The sequence below is a fragment of the Zalophus californianus genome, chromosome 1 (assembly GCF_009762305.2).
Source record: "Zalophus californianus isolate mZalCal1 chromosome 1, mZalCal1.pri.v2, whole genome shotgun sequence".
Lineage (NCBI taxonomy): Eukaryota > Metazoa > Chordata > Mammalia > Carnivora > Otariidae > Zalophus > Zalophus californianus.
In genome coordinates this window covers 193,246,508-193,271,388 of record NC_045595.1, presented here as the reverse complement: position 1 = coordinate 193,271,388, position 24,881 = coordinate 193,246,508, and the positions used below count along the sequence as shown (strand labels likewise).

General features: G+C 35.3%; 1 protein-coding gene across 2 annotated transcripts in view; it reads right to left on the bottom strand.

Moving 5' to 3' along the window:
- The window catches only part of NCAM2 (neural cell adhesion molecule 2), a 521,997-nt gene that overhangs the window by 219,494 nt on the left and 277,622 nt on the right, over nucleotides 1-24,881 (bottom strand). For both annotated transcript variants that reach the window (XM_027584956.2, XM_027584957.2), the window contains exons 2-3: nucleotides 4,278-4,352; nucleotides 1,334-1,540 (exon numbers count right to left, since the gene is read on the bottom strand). In XM_027584956.2, coding sequence (XP_027440757.2) covers nucleotides 1,334-1,540; nucleotides 4,278-4,352 — 282 coding nt within the window. The remainder of the gene's footprint in view (nucleotides 1-1,333; nucleotides 1,541-4,277; nucleotides 4,353-24,881) is intronic.

The window sequence follows — 24,881 nt, the reverse complement described above, 5'->3', positions numbered from 1 at the left end:
TTATTTTATTTTTTAAGAATTTATTTATTTGTCAGAGAGAGAGACAGAACACAAGCAGTGGGAGAGGCAGGCAGAGGGAGAAGCAGGCTCCCCACCGAGCAAGGAGCCCGATGTGGGAATCGATCCCAGGATCCTGGGATCATGACCTGAGCCGAAGGCAGCGGCTTAACCGACTGAGCTGACAAAATCAAAGACAGAGAGGTTAGGCATTTGCTCAAAGCCACAAAAATAAGTAATAGAGCCTGGTTTCAAGCCTAGGGAGTCAACAGGCTTTAATGTGTTCTTAAATAGGTTCATGATTCCTGGGGTGCCTGGGTGGTGCAGTCAGTGAAGTGTTTGACTCTTGGTGTAGGCTCAGGTCATGATCCAGCCCTGCATCCAGCTCCTTGCTCAGCCCTGTGTCAGGCTTCCTGGTCAGCAAGGAGTCTGCTTAAGACTGTCTCTCCCACTCTGTCTGCCCCCTGACATTTCTCTCTAAAAAATAAATAAATAAATCTTAAAAAAAAAAAAAAAAAGGCTAATGATTCCTAAATGTAAGAAGGGAGAAGGAATGTAGAAAGCAGTCAATCTCAAGTCATAAGATGAAGTGTAAGTGTGGAAAACTCTATTAATGAATATTCTGATGGTGAAGAATCCAGCTAGATATTGTTCTCCACTAGATGAGTTTTCATTTTTTTCTGTGTCTACTCCTGTTCACTGACCCTTCCTCAATTCTCATTCTAGACTGGTCGCTGCTATCATATATGTAATTTCATTTGTTCTCATCCTGACCTTTTATTTTAGTGTGAAAGAGTACTCCCTATAAATTTCATAATAATCTACTGTTCTTTAGTTACCCAACAGATTTTTAATGGCTTGAGAATATTAAAACATTTTCATCTCTGTTGTTTAACCAACAGAATTGGCTCCTTCTATGTGTTTATAATAAACTCTTTCCTATTATCTATTCTATTTTAGAGATGAATTCTGGTAAAGTATAAATAAGTTGATATTTGTAATGGTCTTAGGACATTGCCTAGCACATAGTTCTTCATGAATGTTAGTTTTTATTAAATGCATTTTTTAAAGATTTTATTTATTTATTTGACACAGAGAGAGCTAGAGAGAGAAAGAGACAGCAAGCACAAAGAGGGTGGACGGCAGGCAGGGGAGAAGCAGGCTCCCCGCTGAGCAAGGAGCCCGACGTGGGGCTTGATCCCAGGACCCTGGGATCATGGTCTGAGCTGAAGGCAGCCGCTTAACCGACTGCACCTCCCAGGTGCCCCTAAATGCATTTTTTTGTTCGAGTTTTTATACAACCACATTTCAATCAACTAATAAATGCATGACTTACGGTAAATTTCCAAAACAACTGTAGCTTCTTGTGTCTGTCCTTTGGCATCTGTTGCTTGACAACGATATATCCCTGCATCCTCTATATTTGCGTTGTAGATGGTTAATCGTGATCTAACACCTTCCTTTTGCACTGCTACCCTCTGTGTTGAAATTATCTTCTCTCCTTGAGGATTATACCAATCTATACTCTCAGGTTCACCAATTGCTGCAAATAGCCATGAAAAATAAATGTTTGAAAATATGTTTCAAATGTTTGTTTTGGCATTGACATTTACTATTATGTGACAACTTTTAACAATTTTGGGAAAAAATGTAAATAAGAGAAGGCTGTAAACTGAAAAATCTTACAAAATTGAAAGTAAACACAAATGTTAGCACACATGCTCATCCTTATTTATCCAATGTTGAGAATTCAGTCCTGTTTGCGTAAGCAAAACCCGAAAGTTCTACAGGAAACTAACAGTATGGTATTTAAGCTCTGATAGTTGAAACTTTATCATAGCAATCTATGAATTATTACTACAGTTAAGTTATAAAACTGCCTTGGCCACTGAGTCAGACATAAATTAAATGTGATCGATATATCTGAACAGAAACATGATTACTAACATGATTTCACCTGTTCCCAATTATCTTTGCCAGGGTCAGGAGATAGGACTTTTCTCTCCGATAAAGCAAAGCTTATAACAATGTAAATCCTATACAAAATAAACTTTGGCTTTGATAATATCGAATTTGGAATTAATTTCCTAAGTTGTTAAACTTGTACAGATAAAGCTAATTTATTTTTTAAAAAGGAGCCCTAATCTCTTTTCTCAACTGAAATGAAGTGTTTCATCATTTTAATTTAAAACTGTTAACTATTTCATCATATGATAATTAGAATGCATTGAAATGATACTTATACTGCTAGGCAATTACAACCAAATCATTACAGGGTAAACATTTATTTTTCTCAATTCAAAATCCAGGTTATTATACTCTTCGTAAAAGCTGAAGCTTCCAATGTTTGCTTTTACTCACCAAAAGGATGTATTTCACCTAATTACTTGAGAGATAATTTGTGGAAGCAGTATACACTATTAACTCAAAAGTATCAGGGGAAAATTTTATTAAGACTAGACTACTGGAGATACTGATAAATAACAGTAAAATTTTTATTTTCTTAAAAATGTGGTATACAAATTCATTTGCTATTTATGACATACTCTTATTAGCTCTGTGAGGGTCTGACCACCTGATGGTGTAAATTTAAGACATTTATTTTATTGAGTTTAGATGTCTATGTTTTAGTGTATCAGGAAACTTCAGAGTCATAGCAACTTGGTCAGCATTGTAGCAGGAAAAATACATGAAAGCATTCTGATTTGCAGTGGTTTCGTACATCTTTTTTTTAGATCTTGTTTTACTACTCTATTTCATATATATAAGGCCACTTACATGACAACAATATGGCTCTTGTATATAAGGAAAAGAAAATGTTTCATTATTTTGCCTTATTTTACCAGCAAAACTTAGTACACTAAATGATGTTAATTCATTCTTTTAAATTTTAAATTATGTCTTAATTTGACCTATTACAGAGGTAATAATATTATATAACTTATACAACCTAAATCATTGTGATATACAAATGTAAGAAAAACAATTTCATTTTTTCAAAATTCATTTTTAAACTACTTCATTATTCTGTGAATATGTGACACAATTGAGCTGTGTGTGTGCATGTGTGCATTTGTGTATATAAAATATGGATGAGATTTAAAACAATGATCTACATTCTTATGCCAAAGCTCTGCTGACATAATAAATGATGTTGAATCAGTATCTCATTTGCTCTCTGCCTTTCTATTTGTCAATATGCAAAAATATGTATCCACAGACCTATCAATTCAGACCTTTAGGAAGGCAAACATATGAAGAATCATGGCTTCTGTGAGTTTTTCATAAAATGTGGTATTATACATACATAATGTCTATAGTATGTGTATTATAATATGGCATTTGTGATTTATAAATGTTATGACTATTTCTGTTTTTATTAATTTTAATAATAATTTAAATAAGCCATGTAATTCTCAAGACTTGTATAATGCATTTTATGTCAGAAATGCCTATTTTAATCCAGTTTTGTGTTACTTAAGTATAATCAGGAACATCAACAATTTTAAAATACCCTAAAAGGCAATTTTGGCTCTAGATGAACATTATTTAAAACTTTAGGTATGAAGGCTTGTATGCATAAAAATGAATTTTATAAATATAAACAGAAGTCGAATATGTGCATTTGTGAGCTCTACAGTACTCTGAATTAGAATGTGTTGCTTAAGTATTTAAATGTCTTCTGAAAAAATTCTGCATGTGCATGATCAAACTAAATGAGGTCCATAAAATTTCCCATAGGTATTACGATATACAATAGTTTGATTAATAGTCACAAAATTCTTGCAGAAGCTTTGCTGATTAAATATCAACTTTTTTTAAATTCAATTTTCATAAGGATGGATTTGATTTGCTTTGTCCCAAAGTTTTCATTCAGGTGTAACATAGAGCAGTGTGCTATATCTAATTTATTCACTGCATATTTATGAAGGTAATTCAGTTATAATATTTACATTCATCCTAATATTACTATTTATACAGGAATAATATTTGAATTTGTTTAAGTTATTGTGCATACATTACAGTTGATAATTATTTTCAAAATAAATGAGCTAGTTTGACAGTCAAAATTAATAACTTGAAATTAACAGAAATAAAATCATACTTTTTAACATGCAAAATATAGTTATTAACACTTCCCAACCTCATAAGTCCAATGATAATATAAGGTTTTATTTTCAGAGAATTGTTTTTCACCATCTAAATTTTGCCAGTATATAATATTAAATAAAGCATAACACGAGTTATCATCTGAGAATACTTGTACATCTGATACATACCTGTACATGTGAAGAATTTAGATTCGCCCACACTAAGCTCTACTTTGCTAAGTGAAATTGTCACTTGAAGAAGAGCTGAAAAAAAAATTTAAATCATAATTAAGTATGGCTTTCAACATGAATTCTAAGATTTTATTACATGATCTATAAACTACACGATCCAAATAGCAATTATTTTCCCTGTAAATTTTTATTACCTGTAAAAAGAAATGAAAGTTGTATAAAATACATTCTAATTATAAAATACAATCTAACAACATTATGTCCGTTACATTAGTATGCAACTCAGAACCAGACCAAATACAGGACTTATTTAATAAAGCATGTTGAAATTTCTTTGTCATGTAAATGAGTGAATTCATACTCACTTCCATATTTACATTCTTGGTTATATATGTGCTACCACATTGGGCAATAACTACAAAAAATGTTTGCCCGACATTTGGAGCCTTGTTTGAAAGAGTATATCTTACACTGTCATCATAACAATAAAAATATAAACTACATTTTGATTACCTACTAAAATATTTCCATGAAAAGAAGAAAAACATTGCATAAGAAATGTGAATGAACACTATTTTGACAAGATAAATAAATTAAGTGAAGGAACCAGCACAATGGTAATAAAAGAGAGGAGATGTTCAATAAGTTTGTTGTCAATTTTGAAATAAAATAGCTGAACATTCTAAAAGTTTAGAAGAAAATTAGAATTATATTTTAACACAAATTGAAAGACTTATATTTCTAATAATATGGTAGACAAGATAGTGTGACTGCATTCCAAAACCCATGCCTTCATCCCTTACTTCCAGATATGTATAGCTGAGCTTTCAGAAAATTAATGGAGCACCAAGGGGGGGGGGAATGAAGAAAAATCTAAAAATCAGAGTATAAAGTGATACCAGAAATCTGTGGATTATAGTAAGCAAAAGGTGCACAGATTGCACAAAGATGGGGTCAAAACTTGTCTATAAAAGTGGGTGCTATTGAACACCAGATAACACTGGAGCGGAATAAAATTCACCCTTAGTATGAGAAGGGTATAGAATAAATCATCCTACTGGCAAAAGGGCAGTGATAAAGACAGTTGATTCTCCTGGCCTGTGGATGGGGGAAATGTTTCTATTTAAATAGATTAACCACACTCTGCCATATCCCAGGTTTGGGAATTTAATTATAAACACATATTCTTTGGGAACCTCCAAGCTGAGAAATTAAACAAAAAAGCAGTGCCCCATGTAGGGCTGACAGCTAAGTGGTGGACAAACGTAATCCCCTTCTGAGGAACTGTATCATTAGCCCACACTGCCCAAGATGTTTATAAATTAAGCTCTCTTCAACCTAAACTCATATTCTGTCATAAAAAACCATGGTGAAATAAGGCACTGTGAGCAAGAGTCAACTAAAACATCCAAAACGATAAACAGACCCACAAAATTTCAAAAAATGGAATTAGACTCAGAATGTAACTTAACTATATTGAACACATTTAAAGAAATGAAATATAAAATCAAAAACATGAGAAAAGAAGAAAATATTTATCAAGGAAGATTTGTTGGGCATGTTTAAGCTCTTTAAAATACGTTTCCTTGTACTCCCCATCATCAAATAATAAATTCCTTCTTTTTCAGGATACCTCTTTCGGAAACAGGCGGGCTTACATGGTTTTCTTCTCTTCCCTCAATCTGGGCCCATTTTTATTCATAATTCCTTAATTCTCAAAGAGTGCTTGGCACATTATAGGAGTCAACAAGTGGTCAAGTCAGTCTGATATTTCAGAGAGAAATAGGTTAAGTTAGATAGAATAGGAAGAAAACTAGTAGAATCAAGGGGCAAGAGAGTTATCTAAAAGCTATAAAGAAGGCCACTTCCAGTGAGGACTTTTCCTTCTGAAGAGTAACTAATCCCTCAGGTGCATTTAAAGTGAGATGGGGTCAACAGAGGCAAATTGCATAAGTTAAGGAAATTAAGACTGTCCCTACAGTTAGCGTGAATCCGAAGAGATGGCTGAGGTTTGGGGGATCCACAATTCTGGGCATGTGGTCAGGGGTTTTGTAAATTGGGGAAGATCTGGGCATACCTAACAGATAGAAGGGAAGGAGGCAGAAAAGACATTATATGGTTGAAAATAAAAAGGGAATTGCCATTCTGTTCCACTTTTTCTTTCTTTCCTCCCTTTTCTTTCTCTTTTAAGATATTATCCCATTTCTTTTTTTCTCTGTGGATCTTTAGTATGTGCTTTTCCAAATCTAGTCCTGCGGTTTCCAACCTCAGCTAGAATTCAGTTGGATAGCATATTTTAATTTCAAACTTTCTGAGTGCAAACCAAATTCATTTCCCTTCCACCAAAAGTTGCTTACTGTTCATAGTCCATTTTTGGGCATCATCAATCAATTTTCAAGTCTTGGAGATATAGCCTCTGAAATATCATTTGCTTGCATTCTTATTTCAAACAATTTTCCCCTAATACATGTACTCCTTAATTTTAATGTGAGATGTTTGTTTTAATCTGAGATAGTGATATATCAGATTCTATATTTCTTTTTCTGACTTTTATCTCTTCAACCTCTCTTTCCATGAAGTATTTCTTAGGCTTCTGCATGCATAAGTTTCTAAAACTGCTTAATTTCACCTGCCTGCTTCAAAAGTCCTCAAAGCGGATTTGCTTAGCCCAATTAGTTAATTATTATACAAATTTTAATTGAAAGAAAACTTGCCTTTCCATGTTTATTTCCAATTACTCTTTCCCAATGCTCTGCAGCTACAGACAACCACAATGAATCATCCCTCATCTTTTTCATGGACTCTTTTACTTTCCTGCCACTATGGATTCACTCAAGCTATTTCCTCTGTTTTTCTCTCCCTTTCTCACATGTCCACATGGCTGCCTATATTCTATCTTCAAAGCAAGAGTAAAATATCAATAACTTTACAAAACATTCTTTAATAGCCTCCTCTATGGTATCAACAAATAAGTATCTTTGATCAGTAGGCATTTTCTTTTTTTTTTTTTAAAGATTCTATTTATTTGTTTGAGAGGGAGAGAATGACAGATAGAGAGCACGAGAGGGAAGAGGGTCAGAGGGAGAAGCAGTCTCCCCGCTGAGCAGGGAGCCCGATGCGGGACTCGATCCTGGGACTCCAGGATCATGACCTGAGCCCAAGGCAGTCGCTTAACCAACTGAGCCACCCAGGCACCCCAATCAGTAGGCATTTTCATTAAACGAGTGAAACTTACATAATAGCTAATTATATTAACTTCTCTACCTATTAAAATGTAAATTTCTAAAAGTGAAGGCTCATCACCCTCACTTCTGTTTCTCCTTTAATTAAACTGATAAAATATGAATACAGGGCAGAACAATGCATAAACACTTACCAAGAGCTTATTGTACAGTATGGATAGAACACTGACATTATTGACAGTATCAAATTGTGGGATGACTTCATTGCCTTAAAAAGAATTTAAGGATATCAGACAGTTTGACAAATGTCTGCCACTTATTATTTAAATACTTTCCATCTTTGGTCTTTGTAGTAAATTTACTTTTCTAAGGAAAAGTATATAGAAAAGACAAAACTTGAAGGATATAAGCACTTTATATGTTAAATATAGTTCTGGATAATTTTACACTGATTTGCTGATGGGTATAATAAATAACCTATTCATTGTAATAAAATGAAATTGAGCCTGAAATTAATTAGTTAATTTGTATTAAAATACTTGGTTAATTTTTCATTCAGTAAAAACCATCAATTCACCCATTAATCAAGACCATATTTTTCATGGACATTTTGGTGACTAGACACATTGCTATAATTCAGGTGTTAAAGTATATAAAGAAAATACATATTTCCCAAAGGCTAGATTTGCTCTAATTGACCTCTACAGATACATTAAAACGTGCATATTAGGAAAAACCTGGAGAACTAAAATTTAAGGTCATGTCTTAATCATGGCTCTAGTGATTTAACATCCAGAGTTTCTTGTAATCGTTCTTGACCCACAGCCACATCGAACAGTCTCATTTTGGACCTAAATGTCAGAAGAAAATTAAAGTTTTGTAGTGTCAAAAGTTGTGCTCAGAGAAAAGTGGACAGGACTGATACATTTGATACCACCTAGTTAATCTCTCCATTTTTGGTTACACACACAAAAAATGAAAGTGGATAGTAATATGAGGCCTTTATTTCATTTAGAAAAAAAAATAATAAGCATTTCTAATTACAATTTCCATTTAGGACTGGAATTTGAAAATAAAATGGCATTCACTGATGCTGAACAATCTCATTTTGATGTCTTACTTTTTTATGTATTTGGAATAGATATAATAACTTTAAAGAAACCCATGAAGGGTATAATATTTCATAGATTCATTTCCTATAAGGGCCATTATTGATTAAATAATGGCATTCCTTATAAATCAATCAATAAACTATCTTTTTGTATTAGAATTAGGGTTGAATAGTTGAAAAAAATGCCAGTATCTTCATAATAGATTCTTTTTCTCTTCTTTAAGTAATTTCTACACCCCAGTTACATGTGGTTCAAACTCACAACCCCAAGATCAATAGTCACATGCTCTTCTGATTGAGCCAGCCAGGCACCCCCTTCATGATAGATTCTTAAAGTAAGAAAAAGCTTTAACCCATAGACTGAGAAGTGGAGCCATGGTAAATCTACATCCTCTATAAATTATTCTCAAGGAAATCCATGTAATATCAACCTTAAAAATAGAGTTAGGTAAATTAAAAATTGTCTACAAAAATCAGTATTTATTAACTATATGCATTTGCAAATCACTTTTTTAAAATGCAATGGTATACAAAAATAATAAGCCACAGTTCCAAATGTCAAAGGAATTACAATTTATTTGGAAAGACTAACACTACATAAAATGATAAATGATAAAACAAGATGGCATATATCAATTATGGCCATCATGAGATTTATAATCAGGAAGCCTGCACGGAGGGCAATAAAATTTGAAAAAGATGTGATAGATATTGTAATAGACAGAAAGAGGGTAGACATTCCAAGTAAGGAATATATATGCTGCTGGACATTCCAGATAAGGCAAAAGTATTCAAGGAACATTCAGAGAATTCCTAGGAGATCAATATAGAGGAGGTTAACTTCATATATAATATTGATAATATATTATCATTGGAGAAAGAGTTTTGAAAAGACATTGGAGGATCTCAAAAGCCATGGTAAATATCAAACCTTAAATTTTCCTTCATTAATTATTTATAAATAGATACTGACATGACAAAATTGGCATTTAGTAAAGGTTAGGCAGAAGATAGGATGACTGACAACTGAATTAAGGGACAAGCACTTTAGAGTATATTATGTTGAGTATCTGGGTTGGCTGGTGGCAAAAAATATGGAAAAACAGGAATGTATGTAACAATAAATATCATAATAGGAGTTACCTCTGTGATCAATGAGAAAATTGGTGAAAAAGGGAGAAAGTCAAAGATGTTAAGGTTTTCTATTTCAATGAAACAAGTGTCGCCAACGTGAGAAAGAGTATCAGGAGAAGAGCTAATGGAGGGAATATATGGAACTGCAATTTGTTTCCTAAATGAAAATTATTTCTCAAAATAGAACACAGGGAACATTTTAACAAAGGTAACTGCTATCATAACAAAGCTTAAATTAATAATTAAGCATGCATATCAAATAGCAGATATTCAAAAGAGACTTTCTTTTTTTAATGTATTTTTTTAAGATTTTATTTATTTGACAGAGAGAGACACAGCGAGAGAGGGAACACAAGCAGGGGGAGTGGGAGAGGGAGAAGCAGGCTTCCCGCCGAGCAGGGAGCCCAATGCGGGGCTCGATCCCAGGACCCTGGGATCATGACCCGAGCTGAAGGCAGATGCTTAACAACTGAGCCACCCAGGTGTCCCATCAAAAGAGACTTTCTCAATTTATAGGAATATAAATATAATGAAGTCACTGGCATTTCTAAGTTCCATGAGGGGTCCAAGAGCCCGTTGCAATTTGATACAACATTTAACAACGGCATTTAAAATGGCCAGTTCATCACTTGCAGAGGTTTAAAAACTGACAACTTAATCAGTCTACTATATGCCTGACACAAAGCAGAGTTGGATTCACTTAAAATTCAACAGACATGCAGAGAGAACTTAAGGCATTGATTTATCTTGGTACAATGACTTGTAACATTTTTCAAGCAAGCACTTTTATTCCTTGGCCTTCACACTGAGGGAGTTGGGAGAACTAAGGCACTTACCTAGTAATTATAGAAACTCTCAAGGAATCTTACTTACTGAAAGGCAAACTAAGAAACAGACTCTTACCTATGGAGAACAGACTGATACCAGAGGAGAGGAGGGTGGGGGATGGGTGAATTAGGTGATGGGGATTAAGGGCTCCATTTGTGATGAGCACCAGGTGAGGTATGGAAATGCTGAATCACTATATTGTACACCTGAAACTAATATTACACTACGTGTTAACTAATTTGAATTTAAATAAAAACTTAAAAGTGTGCATACATGAAGTGATACTATAGGAAACGAAACAAAAACAAATGAATATTTCTTTTTTTAAAGATTTTATGAATTTATTCATGAGAGACAGAGAGACACGTGGAGGTGGAGGGAGAAGCAGGCTCCCCGTGGAGCAGGGAGCCCGATGCAGGACTCATTCCCAGGACCCTGGGATCATGACCTGAGCCAAAGGCAGACGCATAACCAACTGAGCCACCCAGGTGTCCTGCAAATGAAAATTTTTTATTCATATTTCTCCATGAATGTTTCTGTTGGCTAAATTGAATAAAAAGCAGTTTTAAATCTACTTTTATTCTCTGTAGACTATTCTATTTTTGAGAATCTAGGTCTTGCTAAATTTATAAAAATTTGCATAAATTAAATTAGTGACATATTAAGTGCCTTTTGAGTAAACTGTTTTGCTGTCATGGATTATTCAGTAGTTGTGGGTATTTGTGTTTCAATCCAAACATGCATTTTACTTGTGAATTGAAGTGTACAAAAATGTCATCCAAATGACTGGTACTCAAGAAGTAACCGATGTTCAAAAGAGAACACGTGAAGGAAAAGATATGGCAAATAAAGATATAAAGAAAGGAAGAAGTACAAGGGAAACTGAGAAAGTGTGTAAAGAAATGTCAAGAGATGATGAGCTTGGGAAGACCATCATGTTGAGGAAATATATTTTATGATCATTACACTCTCATATGTCATGGAACCACAGCACTGAGCAAAAATCAATCACTTATGTATTGAGATTCTCCCATATGTCAAGCATTTAAAAACCTGGGCTTACCAAGAGATTACGAATAAATCATAGCAAAGAGGAAATGTTTGTGAAATGAAGTTCATGCAGATTCAAATATATTTTTGTTGTAAAAACAGACAAAATGATTTTTTCCCAAAATACATTGTCCGAAATTAAATAACATGGAATAAGTTTAGAATGAGATATAGAAGTTGAAACTCCAAATTTGTCTATTTATTTTTTGAAACTTCAAATTTAAATAAACTTCAACGCATAGCATACTCAGCAAAATAGTTTACTAATAAAAGCAAAACAATACTTTAATATTTATAAACATGGAAACAATAAGACCATCTGTACCATATTTTAAAATAAATCCTTTTTCTTAAATCACTTAATGTAAATAAAAGTAAAAAATATCCCTTCATGCCAATTAGTCTGGAAAATGTCAACTGAGTGATGAGTGAAACAATCTGTGCTTACGTGGTAGGTAAGCCCAGAGTCCCTTTACCAGACCAAGCACAGCTCACTCATCACTTATTTTGATTGTGACATTTAATTAAAACTAAAATATCCTGAAGTGGCAGCTAAGTCCAAGTTCTACATCCAATCCAAGTTTATTTCAACAGACACCACTTAGACATGTAAGTTATTAGCTGCCTTGGTGAAACCAGCATAGAACATTGTGTACAATTTTGAATCACTGCTAATACTATGTGGTAATAAATTAAATTAAGAAGTGTTTGCAGAGGGACTAATTCCTAAGTGTCTGGATGCCTATGTAAGTGCTTTGTCTACTCCAAGTGTGTGGACTTTCCAGATTAAGGTTAGCCTAAGCCTTATTCATAAGACTGACAAATCAGAGATCAAACATCTGTCACAGCCCAACTACGCCAGTGTTCACCTGCCTTACTTGCCTAAGTCGAATCATAGTGCTGGCTAGTCAACACTCACAGTGCTTATCAGCGTGCCTTGATATCTATTGTCAGAAAATGTGAAACCTGTCAGGATATTGCAAATTCTAGTATGAAATAATGTGAAAAAAGGAAGGAACAGCTTTAGGAACAAAAAAGTTTTCTAAATCAAAAGCACTATTATAAGGGACGAATGAAAGATGCCATCCTTAATGTAAGACTGTACTAATTTCCTTTGCTCAGTGCAAATCATAAAATTACTGAGTACATTATGTACCAGAATCCAAAATATTTCCATAGGAATACACTCCTTAAAATAAACAGTTTTGAAAGAATATTATAAGGCATGAGTCATAACATTTTTAAAGGTTTTCAATTGCACAGGGTAACTAACAATGACTACTAGAATAAAATTGACACTTATAATTCAAAGATACATGCAGTTATTTACTCACTGAGTGGCTCATTCTATAACCACGTATGGGATCACTGAGTAGATTCACCTGAGCACATATATAAAGTTTGCTCTTATATAACCACAAGAAAAATATTTCACTAAGCTAAAAAGTTTATAGTTTCATGAAATAAACAATTTATATGTTTTAAGAAGTCAACAACAATTCTGTTTCTTAGGCCTCCAAATCAATAACCTTATATTATGACCAGGGGTATATAATACTAAGATTAAGTATTATAAAAAGAAAACATATTTTACAAATGATTTATTCAAATGTATGCATAGAGACATGGAGGGAAAACCAGAGAAATTTAAAAAGAGCAAATTAGTTTGGATGGTTAAATATAGAGAAACCTTTTGTGTTTTTTTATGAAGGCATTTTAAACATCTCAGTCTTAGATTATGATTGCCTGAAGGTACCTACAGGGTCTCTGGTCTAGTGATCTAAGGTTCCAGATGAGGAAATGAGTCCACAAGGTTTATCTGTTTCAGCAGGCCCCAGGACAAAGCAGAAGTGGATCCCTGGCCTGAAATAACTTTAGATTTCCAAAATACTTGGTGCTATTTTGTTGAAGACTTCGAGTGAAAGAGCAGACTGGTTACCTCCTCAGAAGGGAGGAAACATTAACTTGGGAATAATCCCTTCCAGATGGAAAGAGAGCGGATAGCCCACCACCTTCTCCCAGGGAACTGAGTCAGAAAAGAGATGTAAAATATGGAGTTGCCAGGACCCATTCTTCTACGGCATGGCTTCCTACTTCGGGCTAACAGAATGTGAGGTTGTCCACAGGTTGAGAGGAAGGCTGGTATCAGAGAAGTGGGACCTCCCAATTTTGCACAGCTCTATGTGTGAACAGGCTGTGTATGTAAACAGCAGGAACTCCATAAATGGTGACTGCAACAACCCGAGGCAACAGAGAACAACTCAGGGTAGCATAATGAGGAAAAGGAGAGTAAGGGTTAGTACTTTTATGTGTTCTGGACTCCTGTGTGATGTGGGAAGATGTAATGTCCCTAACCCCACATAAGTGTCACGTAGCAGAAAGCAGTGCCAGTCATGAGGCTTGATGCGGGGGTTCCCTGCTGTGAGGTTAGTGACTGGCCGTGAGGCACCCGTGAGGCTCACCTGCCAGGGACAGGACAGAAAATGTAGGTTATTACCTCTGAGATGTCAGCACGAGAGAATCCCTGGTCCCTGACTGAGTCATAAGTACAAACCACACATTCACCGGCAATTTCTCTAAGACACCAGTTCAAGGGATCAGGAACCCTAGCAGAACTGGACACAAAACAAAACACAAAAACCTCAGCTGAAGCAAGGACCACAGTAAGAGCTTGTATCTAAGAGTCCCGCCAGTGGCTACAAGTTTACATAGGAAGTTTCCCCTCAAGGCACCTGGGGGCTTAGTCCGTTGAGCATCCCACTTTTGATTTCGGCTCAGGTCATGATCTCAGGGTCATGAGATCGAGCAACGCGTCAGGCTCACGTGCTAGTTGTGAAGCCTGATTAAGATTCTCTCCCTCTACCTTTACCTCTACCCACTCTCTCAAGAAAAAAAAAAAAAAAAAAAAAAAAAGGGAAGGGCCAGTTTTCCCCTCCACACCAGACACAGAGATGCTACTGTCTGAGGAAGGTGGTATTAAAGAGTCAGAGTTTACCTCAAAGATACTGAATGAACTGTATAAACTAGAATAAACCAAGATTCTGTCTTTGGTCTGATACAAAGTATCTGATACAAAGCAAATACTAAATGAATGTTAACTGCTATTATTGTAATACCTCTTCTTTAGCTCTAAAGGTGCTCACAAAGACAAATATAGTACCTTGTTCCTTCTACATAAGACAACTGCTCCATGTTTGCACACCACAGAGACTGCCATTCAAAACTGTATTTGTAGTTTTTCATTCCAAATAAACTGAGAAATTGTTTACTCAATCCAAACTTAATTAGAATGTATTTAAGCAAAATTTGTTCATTTCTATCTTTCAATCCACTTGGGCTGCTGTAACCAAATACCATAAGCTGAGTGGCTTACAAACAACAAACATTTATTTCTCAGTTCTGAAGGTTGGAAGTCCAAGATCATGGCACCAGCATGGTCCTGTTCTGGTGAAGGCCCTCTCCCAGGGGTGCAGAATGCCTACTTCTTGTGTTTTCACATGGTGAAAAGAGAATGAGAGCTCTTTGGGGTCCCTTTTATAAGAGTACTAATTCCATCATGAGGACTGCACTGTCACAACCGTATCATCTCCCAAAGGCCCTATTTTCTAACATCATCATCTCGGGCATTAGGATGCCACCATGTTAGTTTTGGAGGGACACAAACATTCAGATCAGAGAGGCCTGAATTCAATAAGGCTGACTGAGGTGCTAAAGATTTCTTCCCTTGGGAAGGACTTTCTACAACAGGCTGTAGAATTTGCTGACACATGCACAAATAATACAAAAATTTCTGGTGCTCATTTCCATGATACTCATTACCCTGGTGAGGGGTAGAAAATGTAGTGCAAAATATGAAGTTTTATTCCTATCAACAAAAAAAGCTATTGTCTCAGTCACCATTTGCAGGAAATTATGGACTACAGTTATTATAAAGCTTATTATAATGTAATAAATACACCTGAAGTAACCAAATTCCTAAATCAATGCTAAGAGAAATTATGAGTATCAAAGTGATTAATTTCTGCCAAACTAGTATAGTAATAAATATTTAAGGGTGTCCTATGTTTCAAATTCTGTCACATGTAAGTATGACTCCTCCAACGGAACCCCTGGGAAGTTGCTATTTATACTCCATATCTCTTATCCGAATTTTTGCTGAGAAAAGACAATGCCACACTAAATTTATTAAATGCCCTGGAACATTGCAGGCATCTATTTCATTTCTTAAAGAATGAATGTACACATGAGTCGGATATTTAAAAAAAAACACATTTAAATCTAAATTTGCCAAATAAAAAGGTGCAAATCTATTCCCCACTCCCAACCCCGGGAAAGAGAGGGTACTTATTTTAACTTATATTTTTAAAAGATTTTCTAGAATCAGACCTTTTTATTTTAATAGCAGATAATGAAAGAAACAAATTTGAATATACATTATTTGACTGATTGATTTGTTGATTGCAAAGAAAGATGATTATTACTGCATCAGTGAGTTCTATGATAGGTTTCAAACCCAAAATAACACCCTCACCTATTCATTATTTTTTTTTTCATTCAAACCAACTACTTCTCATGCAACTGAGGACTGAGTATGGGGGATGATAAAAGTATTTTATACTTTAATATTTTGTGACCTAGCTTAGAACCTTAACAGAAGTAAAGAAAGAGTACATATTGAATACATATAATTACTAGTATATTTTGAATACATATACTTTAAAATAGAATATTAACAGTAAAACCACGTATTTTATAACTCATAAATAATGTTCAACTTTGACTACTTTTTCTATATTAATTAAATTAATGTGATTCTGCCTTATAGTTGTGCTTTTAAAGTTCATCAGCTAGTCCCTTTACACACAAGTCCAAGGGGTCAGGAAACTGACCAGAACACAAAACGTGAAGCTGACCCAAGAACAATAGAATAACGCGTGTATCTATGAATCCCCCCAACCACTGAACATTTACATAAGTAGGTTCCCCCTCCCCACTATATATGCATGAGTGTAGCTGGCTCAGAAAAATCAGCAGTTACATGTTCTTTCTCTTTCATCTCTGGTTCCTGGATTCTTGATTTTATTTGTTGTACCATTTGGTCTGGTAAAACTTTTATAGACACTGTTAGATTACTTGATCCTTTACAGTCTCAGATGACAACCTGCTCTAATTACAGCCACATAGATTTCATAGGACATTTCATCCAGCTTCAAATGTTCCTGAAGTTTCTGTCTCTCATACAGAATGGGGGATAAGATTATATAGAGTTTACCCGACTCTCCACTTAAGAGACAGAAGGGAGTGCTTGGATGTCAATTCTGTGATTACGCCAGTGACCACTCTTTGCTCCTAACCTGCGGAGAAATTGGTTGTATTCTAACTCAATCCATCACTTAATTTTACAAGCCAAAGAGTTTACAGTTTAATGGCAATCCCAGGCAAGTGGTTTCTTTTTTATCTTATTTATCTGAAAAACTGAAACAGGGTGAAATTCTCCTCCTACATACAGAAAGCCTATGATAATGACTCCTAGGACATACTAAATCACTGCAGAGTTCTATTCTATACTCGCAGCTTGATTAAAAAGATGAATGATTGCAGGTCCAATGTAGAAAAGTCAAAGGAGGGAATAACAATGACATCTTCAAAGACACTCCTGGTAAAGAACAGAGGACTACTGCTTTTTTAGTGTTACTGAGTATACACTGCTCAAGGTCATGACACTTTTCTGTAACGTTTCATGAAGCTGGACTTCCGAGGTACATAGGATCTCCTCTAGATGGGGATCACAGGTATGTCCAAGACACAGAAGTGACTTCTTCTGGAAGTTCATTAACAGGTCAGTACTTAAATCTCTAGACTGAGGAACTATAATGTACTTGAAATATACTGTAACTTTTTTTTAGATTGGACTTGTGTGAGCCTCTGTTCTCTGCATTTGGAAACATGGCATTCCTTTAGAAATGCACGAGATTGTACAGAGGTTGAATTGTAGGTCATCAACAAGTAGAGAGGGGAGGAACTCTATTTCAGTCTGTAAGTGTGGGAGACTCTCCAACAATCAAGGGCATCCAATAGCCCTTGTGTATGCAAGAAGATATAAGCAGTCCATCACTCAATTTTACACAATCCAGCTAAAATAATTGACCTCTATATGCAAGAAAAGGACTAGCTGGATCCCCAGTAATATCTATAGTATTCTAATAACTGAAAATATTATTTCTGCCCCCATCCCGGCCTGCCCTGGAGGGGCATGAATGTATGTATTCCCCTAAAATTTATATGTTGACCCCAATGTGATGGTACTATGAAGTGATGTCTCTGGGAAATAATTAGATAATGTGAGTGGAGCCCTCATAATGGGATTAGTAGCCTTATAAAAGGGTCTCCAGAGAGCTTTTTCATTCTCTCTCTTCCTTGTGAAGATACAACAAGAAGTAGGCAGTCTTCAGCTTGAGAGGGGGCCCTCACCAGGCTTGACTGGGCTGGCATCCTGTTTTTAGCCTTTCATCCTCTGAAACTGTGAGGAATAAATGTTTGCTGTTTAAGCCACCCAGTCTATGGTAATTTGTTATAGCAGCCCAGATTAAAACATATCTTAACCCAGTGTACCCTGTTTTATAAAAAATTCATCTTCAAACATGGACTTATGTAGGGCTGTCTACCTGTATTAAAAAGGCAGTTACGTCAGTACTTCCTCATCTAGTGTCAGTCACAACCAGGGACCATATTTGAGGGCTAACTTTTCAATGAAACTATATTCTGGGCGAAGATGGCAATTACTGAAAGAGTCTGGCACCCAGAGGCTCTTAGGCCTAATCACCATAGCCTAGAGTAGGTAGGGCATAGCTCAGCCTATGCCAAATATGTTGGGCCACAATCATTCAGCAACTATTTACAGGGAATCTACTACATGCCAAGTACTATTCTAGACAGTCACGTTACATCAGCGAGGAAAACAGACTGAGATCCCTACCCTTGTGAAGTTTACATTCTAGCAGATGGGAGACAGACAAATATGAGAAATAAGTGGTGCTCTGGGGGAAAAAAAAAAACTAATTATGGAAATAATCCATGCTATGGAAAAAAGAAAACATGGAGCATTCTTCAGAATATTTTGATAAAGTGTTTTTAGTCAAATACTTGGAAAGGCAATCTGTCACATAAGTTAAAACACCATCAGCTGAAGGACAGCATATAATGCTAACAGCAGATTACTTCCTGCTGGCCATGGTGCCAGGGATGCTGAAGTAAGCAGAGACAGCATAGAGAGTTCATAGCATGATGAAGCCCTGCTTAATTAAAACAGCCAGCATTAGATCTTGGGAGGGAAAGTCTTTAACAAAGTGAGACACAAAAAGCACTCCAGTCTCTTCAATAAATAAGGCACACCTCCCAGGGAAGTCTGGAAGCTACTGATAAGCTATAGCTCTCTGCAATACAGGAAAACATGATTCTAGTGCCAAGGGCCATGACCAGTCCCAAAAAGCATAGAGAGATATTATGACCCCAACCTTCAAAAGACTTCAGGATACCAACACTTCCGCTGCATCGTAGCTGTGTTGTCAATATCGTTTTGATAGCCTGGGGTTTATTCTACCCAAGATTTCACTTAGAACCAAATTCTTGTGATGCAAAAAAAAAAAAAAAAAAAAAAAAAAAAAAATTGTAAAAAAGCCCAATACATATGCTAACCATCAACAATGATTAGATTGAGGATACACACATTGGGAATAATGTCTGTTTTCACAACAGCTATATAAAATCAACCTTGCCACAAAGGAGGACTTACCGCCCCTAGTCTTGTGAAATCACTGAAGGGGTTCTATCATTCCAACACCCCACATACACTTCATGTATCTTTATCCTACCCTAGAAATATCCTTTTAAAGTAACTGTTTACTCCAAACCTAGACTTCAGCAACTGAAGAAGTGAAGCATATTGTATAGTAGAATAGGCTCAACTTCAGTAACTTGCATGAGAAGAAGATTATAGGCCAGATGACTGGTTATGGTCTAGCCTTTAAACCTATCATCTTTCCAAAAGATGTTCCAGAAGTGGAAACCTTGGCAAGAGGGAATGCCAAATGACTAATATGTCATTTTCTGATCATTCACAAACATGACTCATCTAGCAAATAAAATCCAAACCACAAATAACAGTTTTGATTACAGGCTATCAGTCAAGTTTCTAAAGAAGTGTTATGAGTGATTAGGACTTGGGTTTTGGCCTCAGACTTGATTAAGAGATCCTGACCTTGCCATCCAATAGCTGTGAAGTGCCAGTTAGTTTTTTTGATGTCTCCTAGTTTCAGATTATTCATCTGCAAAGTGGCAGATGAATACCACTGAATTCATAGAGTATTTCTAAGAATTAAAATGAATAATAATGTGACAAGCTTAATGCACTGTTTGACACACAGCTAAGGAAAATAAGAAAGACAAACAAAACAAATATAATGAAATTAAAATTTGGACTATCTTGGTTTTGGGATTTCTGCAGTTGACTTCTTGTTTTGGTATTTGCTTCTGATCATTGGTTTTGGTTTGACTATTCTTTTTTTAACATTCTATCAGTAAAGGTCTTCGATTTTATAATTCCTCTGTGTTTCAAAATTTCTAGTCTCCTCAGATGAGAGTTAACATCTCTTACTAGTTCTGAGGCCAAAACCTGAGCTCATAATCACTAGCAACCCTGTTTCAGAAATCTTGGCCAGTTGCCTACTGGGCCCTAAAACCCCAGTGTCTAATCTGTTTCCTGATATCTGTAAGTTTGAAAGCATAGGTAATTTAGTTTTAACAATTTTATAATGTAAGAACTCAACAATCTTCTAAAGACTGGTTGATTTTAGGAAGATTCAGTTAAATAGTATTTATTAAGGATTTACCATATAAAGGAGGAATGGTTCTAGGTACTCTTGGGATTCTAAAAATAAATCAGCTGCATTTGAAATTAAGTAATTGCATCAGTTCATTAATTTCATCATTAATACATGAAGGACACATCAAAGAATGAAATATTCACATTCCATTAGGAATTTTTGCAAAACAATGCCATGAACAGATTCTTTAGTATTGAGTGTTTCTGGATATTCTTTTTGTTATCACAAACTAACATTTAAAGAGGAGAAAAGATGATGAGATGATCCTCGGTTTAATTTAGTGGGAAACATGAGCCAAACCCAACCATATTAATATTCAAGAAGGAATGTGGGAAATTTGCATAAGCAAAGTGTGATAGCAAAAGGAAGGCAACATTAATACTGACAGTTGTGGATGGACTTTAGAAGAAGCAGTCCAAAGACCTATTTACTCAGCAATCAGAATTGGAGAGAAAGAAAAATACCCCTAAAACATGGAAAGAATATGATCCAGAACACAAGGAAAGGGGGAAAAAAGCCATTTTCCAGAGATTTTGGTAGACTTGACAATTTAGAGCCAGATGGTGGTGATGCTTCTAATGCTACAAAAATAGGCTGAACATCAGTATATGCTAGAACTTAAATGGAAGTCTTGGACCTGGCTGAGAGGTAAGAAAATGATGTCCTTGCAAGGACTGAGAAGGAAGGAAGTGAAGAGAGGATGAGTGGGAAGGAGAGAAGAAACAAAAAAGAAGTTTTGGAAGACAGACAGAAGATGATTTCATTTTCACTTTATAATTGATTCTGGCTCCTATTTTATGCACTGTAGTTTCTCGTGTTTAAGTACACAATAAGAGAGCATGGGTATGGGAATATTTTTATTTGTTTAATTGTTTGATATAAAATAGCATGAATAGGGGGCACCTGGGTGGCTCAGTCGTTGGGCGTCTGCCTTCAGCTCAGGTCTTGATCCCAGGTGGGATCTAGCCCCACATTGGGCTCCCTGCTCAACGGGAAGCCTGCTCCTCCCTCTCCCACTCCCCCGGCTTATGTTCCCTCTCTCGCTGTGTCTCTCTCTCTCTGTCAAATAAATAAATAAAATATTTTTTAAAAAAGTAACATGAATACTTGGGTCATAAAACTGGTGTATTTACATCACTCTTATTTTGTTTTGTTTTTTATTTAATTTTTGAAAGATTTTCTTGCACATCTTGTATTTTCGGTATCTTCCATCATCTATTTTTTCTGTAAAGAACATACTTGGATAGCTTAGAAAGCAAAGATAGTCGGATTTAATCTTAGATAAAGTTATCTGTTAAGAATAATTCTAGCTAATGAATGTTAGAGAAAGAAAAAGAGCAGTTAGCTTTTTTAATGACATATCATCAAAAACAAAACAAAACAAAACACTGCATTAATTCTTTCCGATAAGACAGAATAGGCAAGTCAGGTGTTAAAAAGAACCGTGCATTTAGTTTAATCTAGTTTTGCCCTAGTGAAGGACATATTATCTAATAAACAATAAGTAATTATAATCATGTAATATTAGATTAGCTGTAGAGAAAAACCTATAATCAAAATTTTTTTCGTGAATAAAATATAACCAGACCAGAAAGGGAATTCGTTAAATAGCTACTTTTCTATCTTATAAAATAATCCTTACAATTACATTGGATGAAATTTAATATATTTACTAACATATTCATAAATTAAGAGAAAGTTTGGAATTGAAATTTTCTCTCAAGGGTTACAGACTGATAATTTGTGGATATAAGATGGCCAGTAGAAATGTCTTGTTTGGCCCAAAATATTGTTTTTAAAAGTGAATTTGAAGCGCACCTAGGTGGCTCAGTCAGTTAAGCATCTGCCTTTGGTTCGGGTCATGATTCTGGGGTCCTGGGATCGAGTCCCATCTTGGGCTCCGTTCTTAGCAGGAAGTCTGCTTCTCCCCTTTCCTCTGCCCTTCCACCCGCCCCCCGGCTTGTGCATGCACTCTCTCTCTCTATTTTCTCTCATGTGCTCTCTCTCTCTCTGTCTCAAATAAACTTAAAAAATCTTAAAAAAAAACTGAATTTGAATGTCTTCTGGGAAATCACTCATGCTCAGGTCTCTGGGAGTCTCTGCATTTCCTCTCTTCACTAATGCAGTTAGCTGCCGGGGTCTGTATAAACATTAGACTTGTTGACCCATGTACTGCATATCTTGATATGTTTGCTTATTTCTTTTTTTAATTTAAATTTAATTAGCCAACACATAGTTCATCATTTGTTTCAGATGTAGTGTTCAAAAATCATCAGTTGCATATAACACCCAGTGCTCATCAAACCTTGTGCCCTCCTTAATTTCTTTTTCCCTTTTTGGAAAAATGTTAGAAAAAGACTGATCATAATTCTTATATTTTTTTAAATCACTCTCCATCAAATGCAAATTTTGAAACATGCAGCACATGTGGTCACATTATATAAGTCAACTGGAATTTTTTCCAGTTTGCTAATCAGTAATGAAAGTTAAATTTCTAGGTAAAGTAAGCAGCTCCCTTGACAGCATGCACTGAGCAGGACCAAAGTGCTTGTATAAAATTTAATGCAAATACAATTTTTCCTAGCATCCATTTAGAGTTTTGGCGATTCCAAGTATACTTTGTTATAAGCTTTGTCTTGCCCAATTAGCTTTCAATGGTGCTTGAAATTCCCACTTGAAATGCCTTATGTTGACCTGTCCATTTTAATCAAGTTAAATAGTATTTGGGAGGAAGATATATTAGCTATCACTTAGGCACAAATTAGTCTATCTGAACCTATTACTGCACATTATCAACCAGCAAAAAAAAAAAAAAAAAAAAAAAGCCTTAGGGCACTGGTTCTTGAAATCATTCAAATGCTAGACCACAGACAGGCATGGTGCACTTGGTGGAAAACCATGCAATATTAATCTGTTACTCTTATAATCATTAAATATATTTGGTTGTGTTAAATCTAATGTCATTTCATTCTATAATCCATGCAGTAGAAAAAAACATAGATTTAAAGAATTTAACAGAGGGATCAATTCAATTACAAATATTTCAACCAATTTAAATTTTAACAAATGTGTTATAATATTTTATTTAGAGAAAAATATTGTTTGTTTCAGGGACATTCTATTTTAGTCCCAAAGTATTGAGAGAGGAAAAATAAATTTGTAAGGGGATGCCAATGGGGTGCAAAAAGAAGGTATTCAATTTTCTTGACCCTAATAAGACATTTATTGTAAGGCAGGTCGACATCTTAGAAAAAGTGTTATCAGGAAACAAAGGAAATACTACTCTAGTGAATGTACACATTGGCTATACAACACAAACCAAATTTCAGAAATGTGAGAATATTTTTATAATATAACTGAAGATGGAGGCCTTAATGAGGACTCTAATTACTTTTCCTGCTTGACCAAATTAGGAGGGGGTGGGGCAGGCAGATAATTTTTTGGTACCTTGGGAGTGGAACAGCTCTTCTGAACCACAGTTCTACAGGAGAATTAAACTCCAGTGCCCAAGGCATTGTATGCAACCTATTACCTCCTTTCAAATGCATCAATAATGATATTAGCAACATACCATGCTTGAAAGAATTAGTCAAATCGCTTTCTATAAAACTTAACTCTCTTGAAAAATCCCACATGAAAATGTTGGCGTACGGGGCTATTGAATAATTGGTTCAGATGCAGAAAAAAAAATCTACATTCTTTTTGATTTACCTCCTAGGTAACATTACTTTATTAACTTATTTATTATTATTGCTCTTATTATCATTTTATTATTATTTCTGTTCTTTACCACATTATTAGGAAAGATAAAAGGAGCTAGACGATCAGGAGAAATAAAGGCTTTCTCGGAAATTAGCATTATCTGACTTCAATATATTTTTTTAACTCACAGAGTCAATCAACCCAATGGACGCTTGGATTTTTTTTTTTGTCAGTACCTGAAAGTTTTAATCAAAATCTTATGTTTCTAATTTGAGAGCAAAGCATTTTGGCACATGAAGAAAGCTGAAAATCTTAGTGGACTTTCATAAGAAAAGAACTCTTAGGCATGATGGTTTGTCTTATGAGTCAAAGAACATTAGAAGAAGAGCACTAAAAGATTATAAAGGGAAAAAGGAAAGTTACTCAATTGTTAAATGACATCTTTAAGTCATGAAAGGATAATGACAACTAGTTTTAAATGGACAGAAAGCAAAGCAAAGGGACTTAGAGATCATCATTTGGAGTTAGAACAACTATGCTGTCTAAAAAAGGCTGCTGTTCTATGAGAGGTAGGAGTCAAGGATCAGGGAAGAACTAAGTAACTGGATCAGCAAGTCAAAGTCTAGCTCCTGGAGGGTTAATACTCTACATGGAGATAATAACGGTCTTTGGTCTTTATCTCAAGGATCTCTCTCTCTCTGTCTCTCTCACA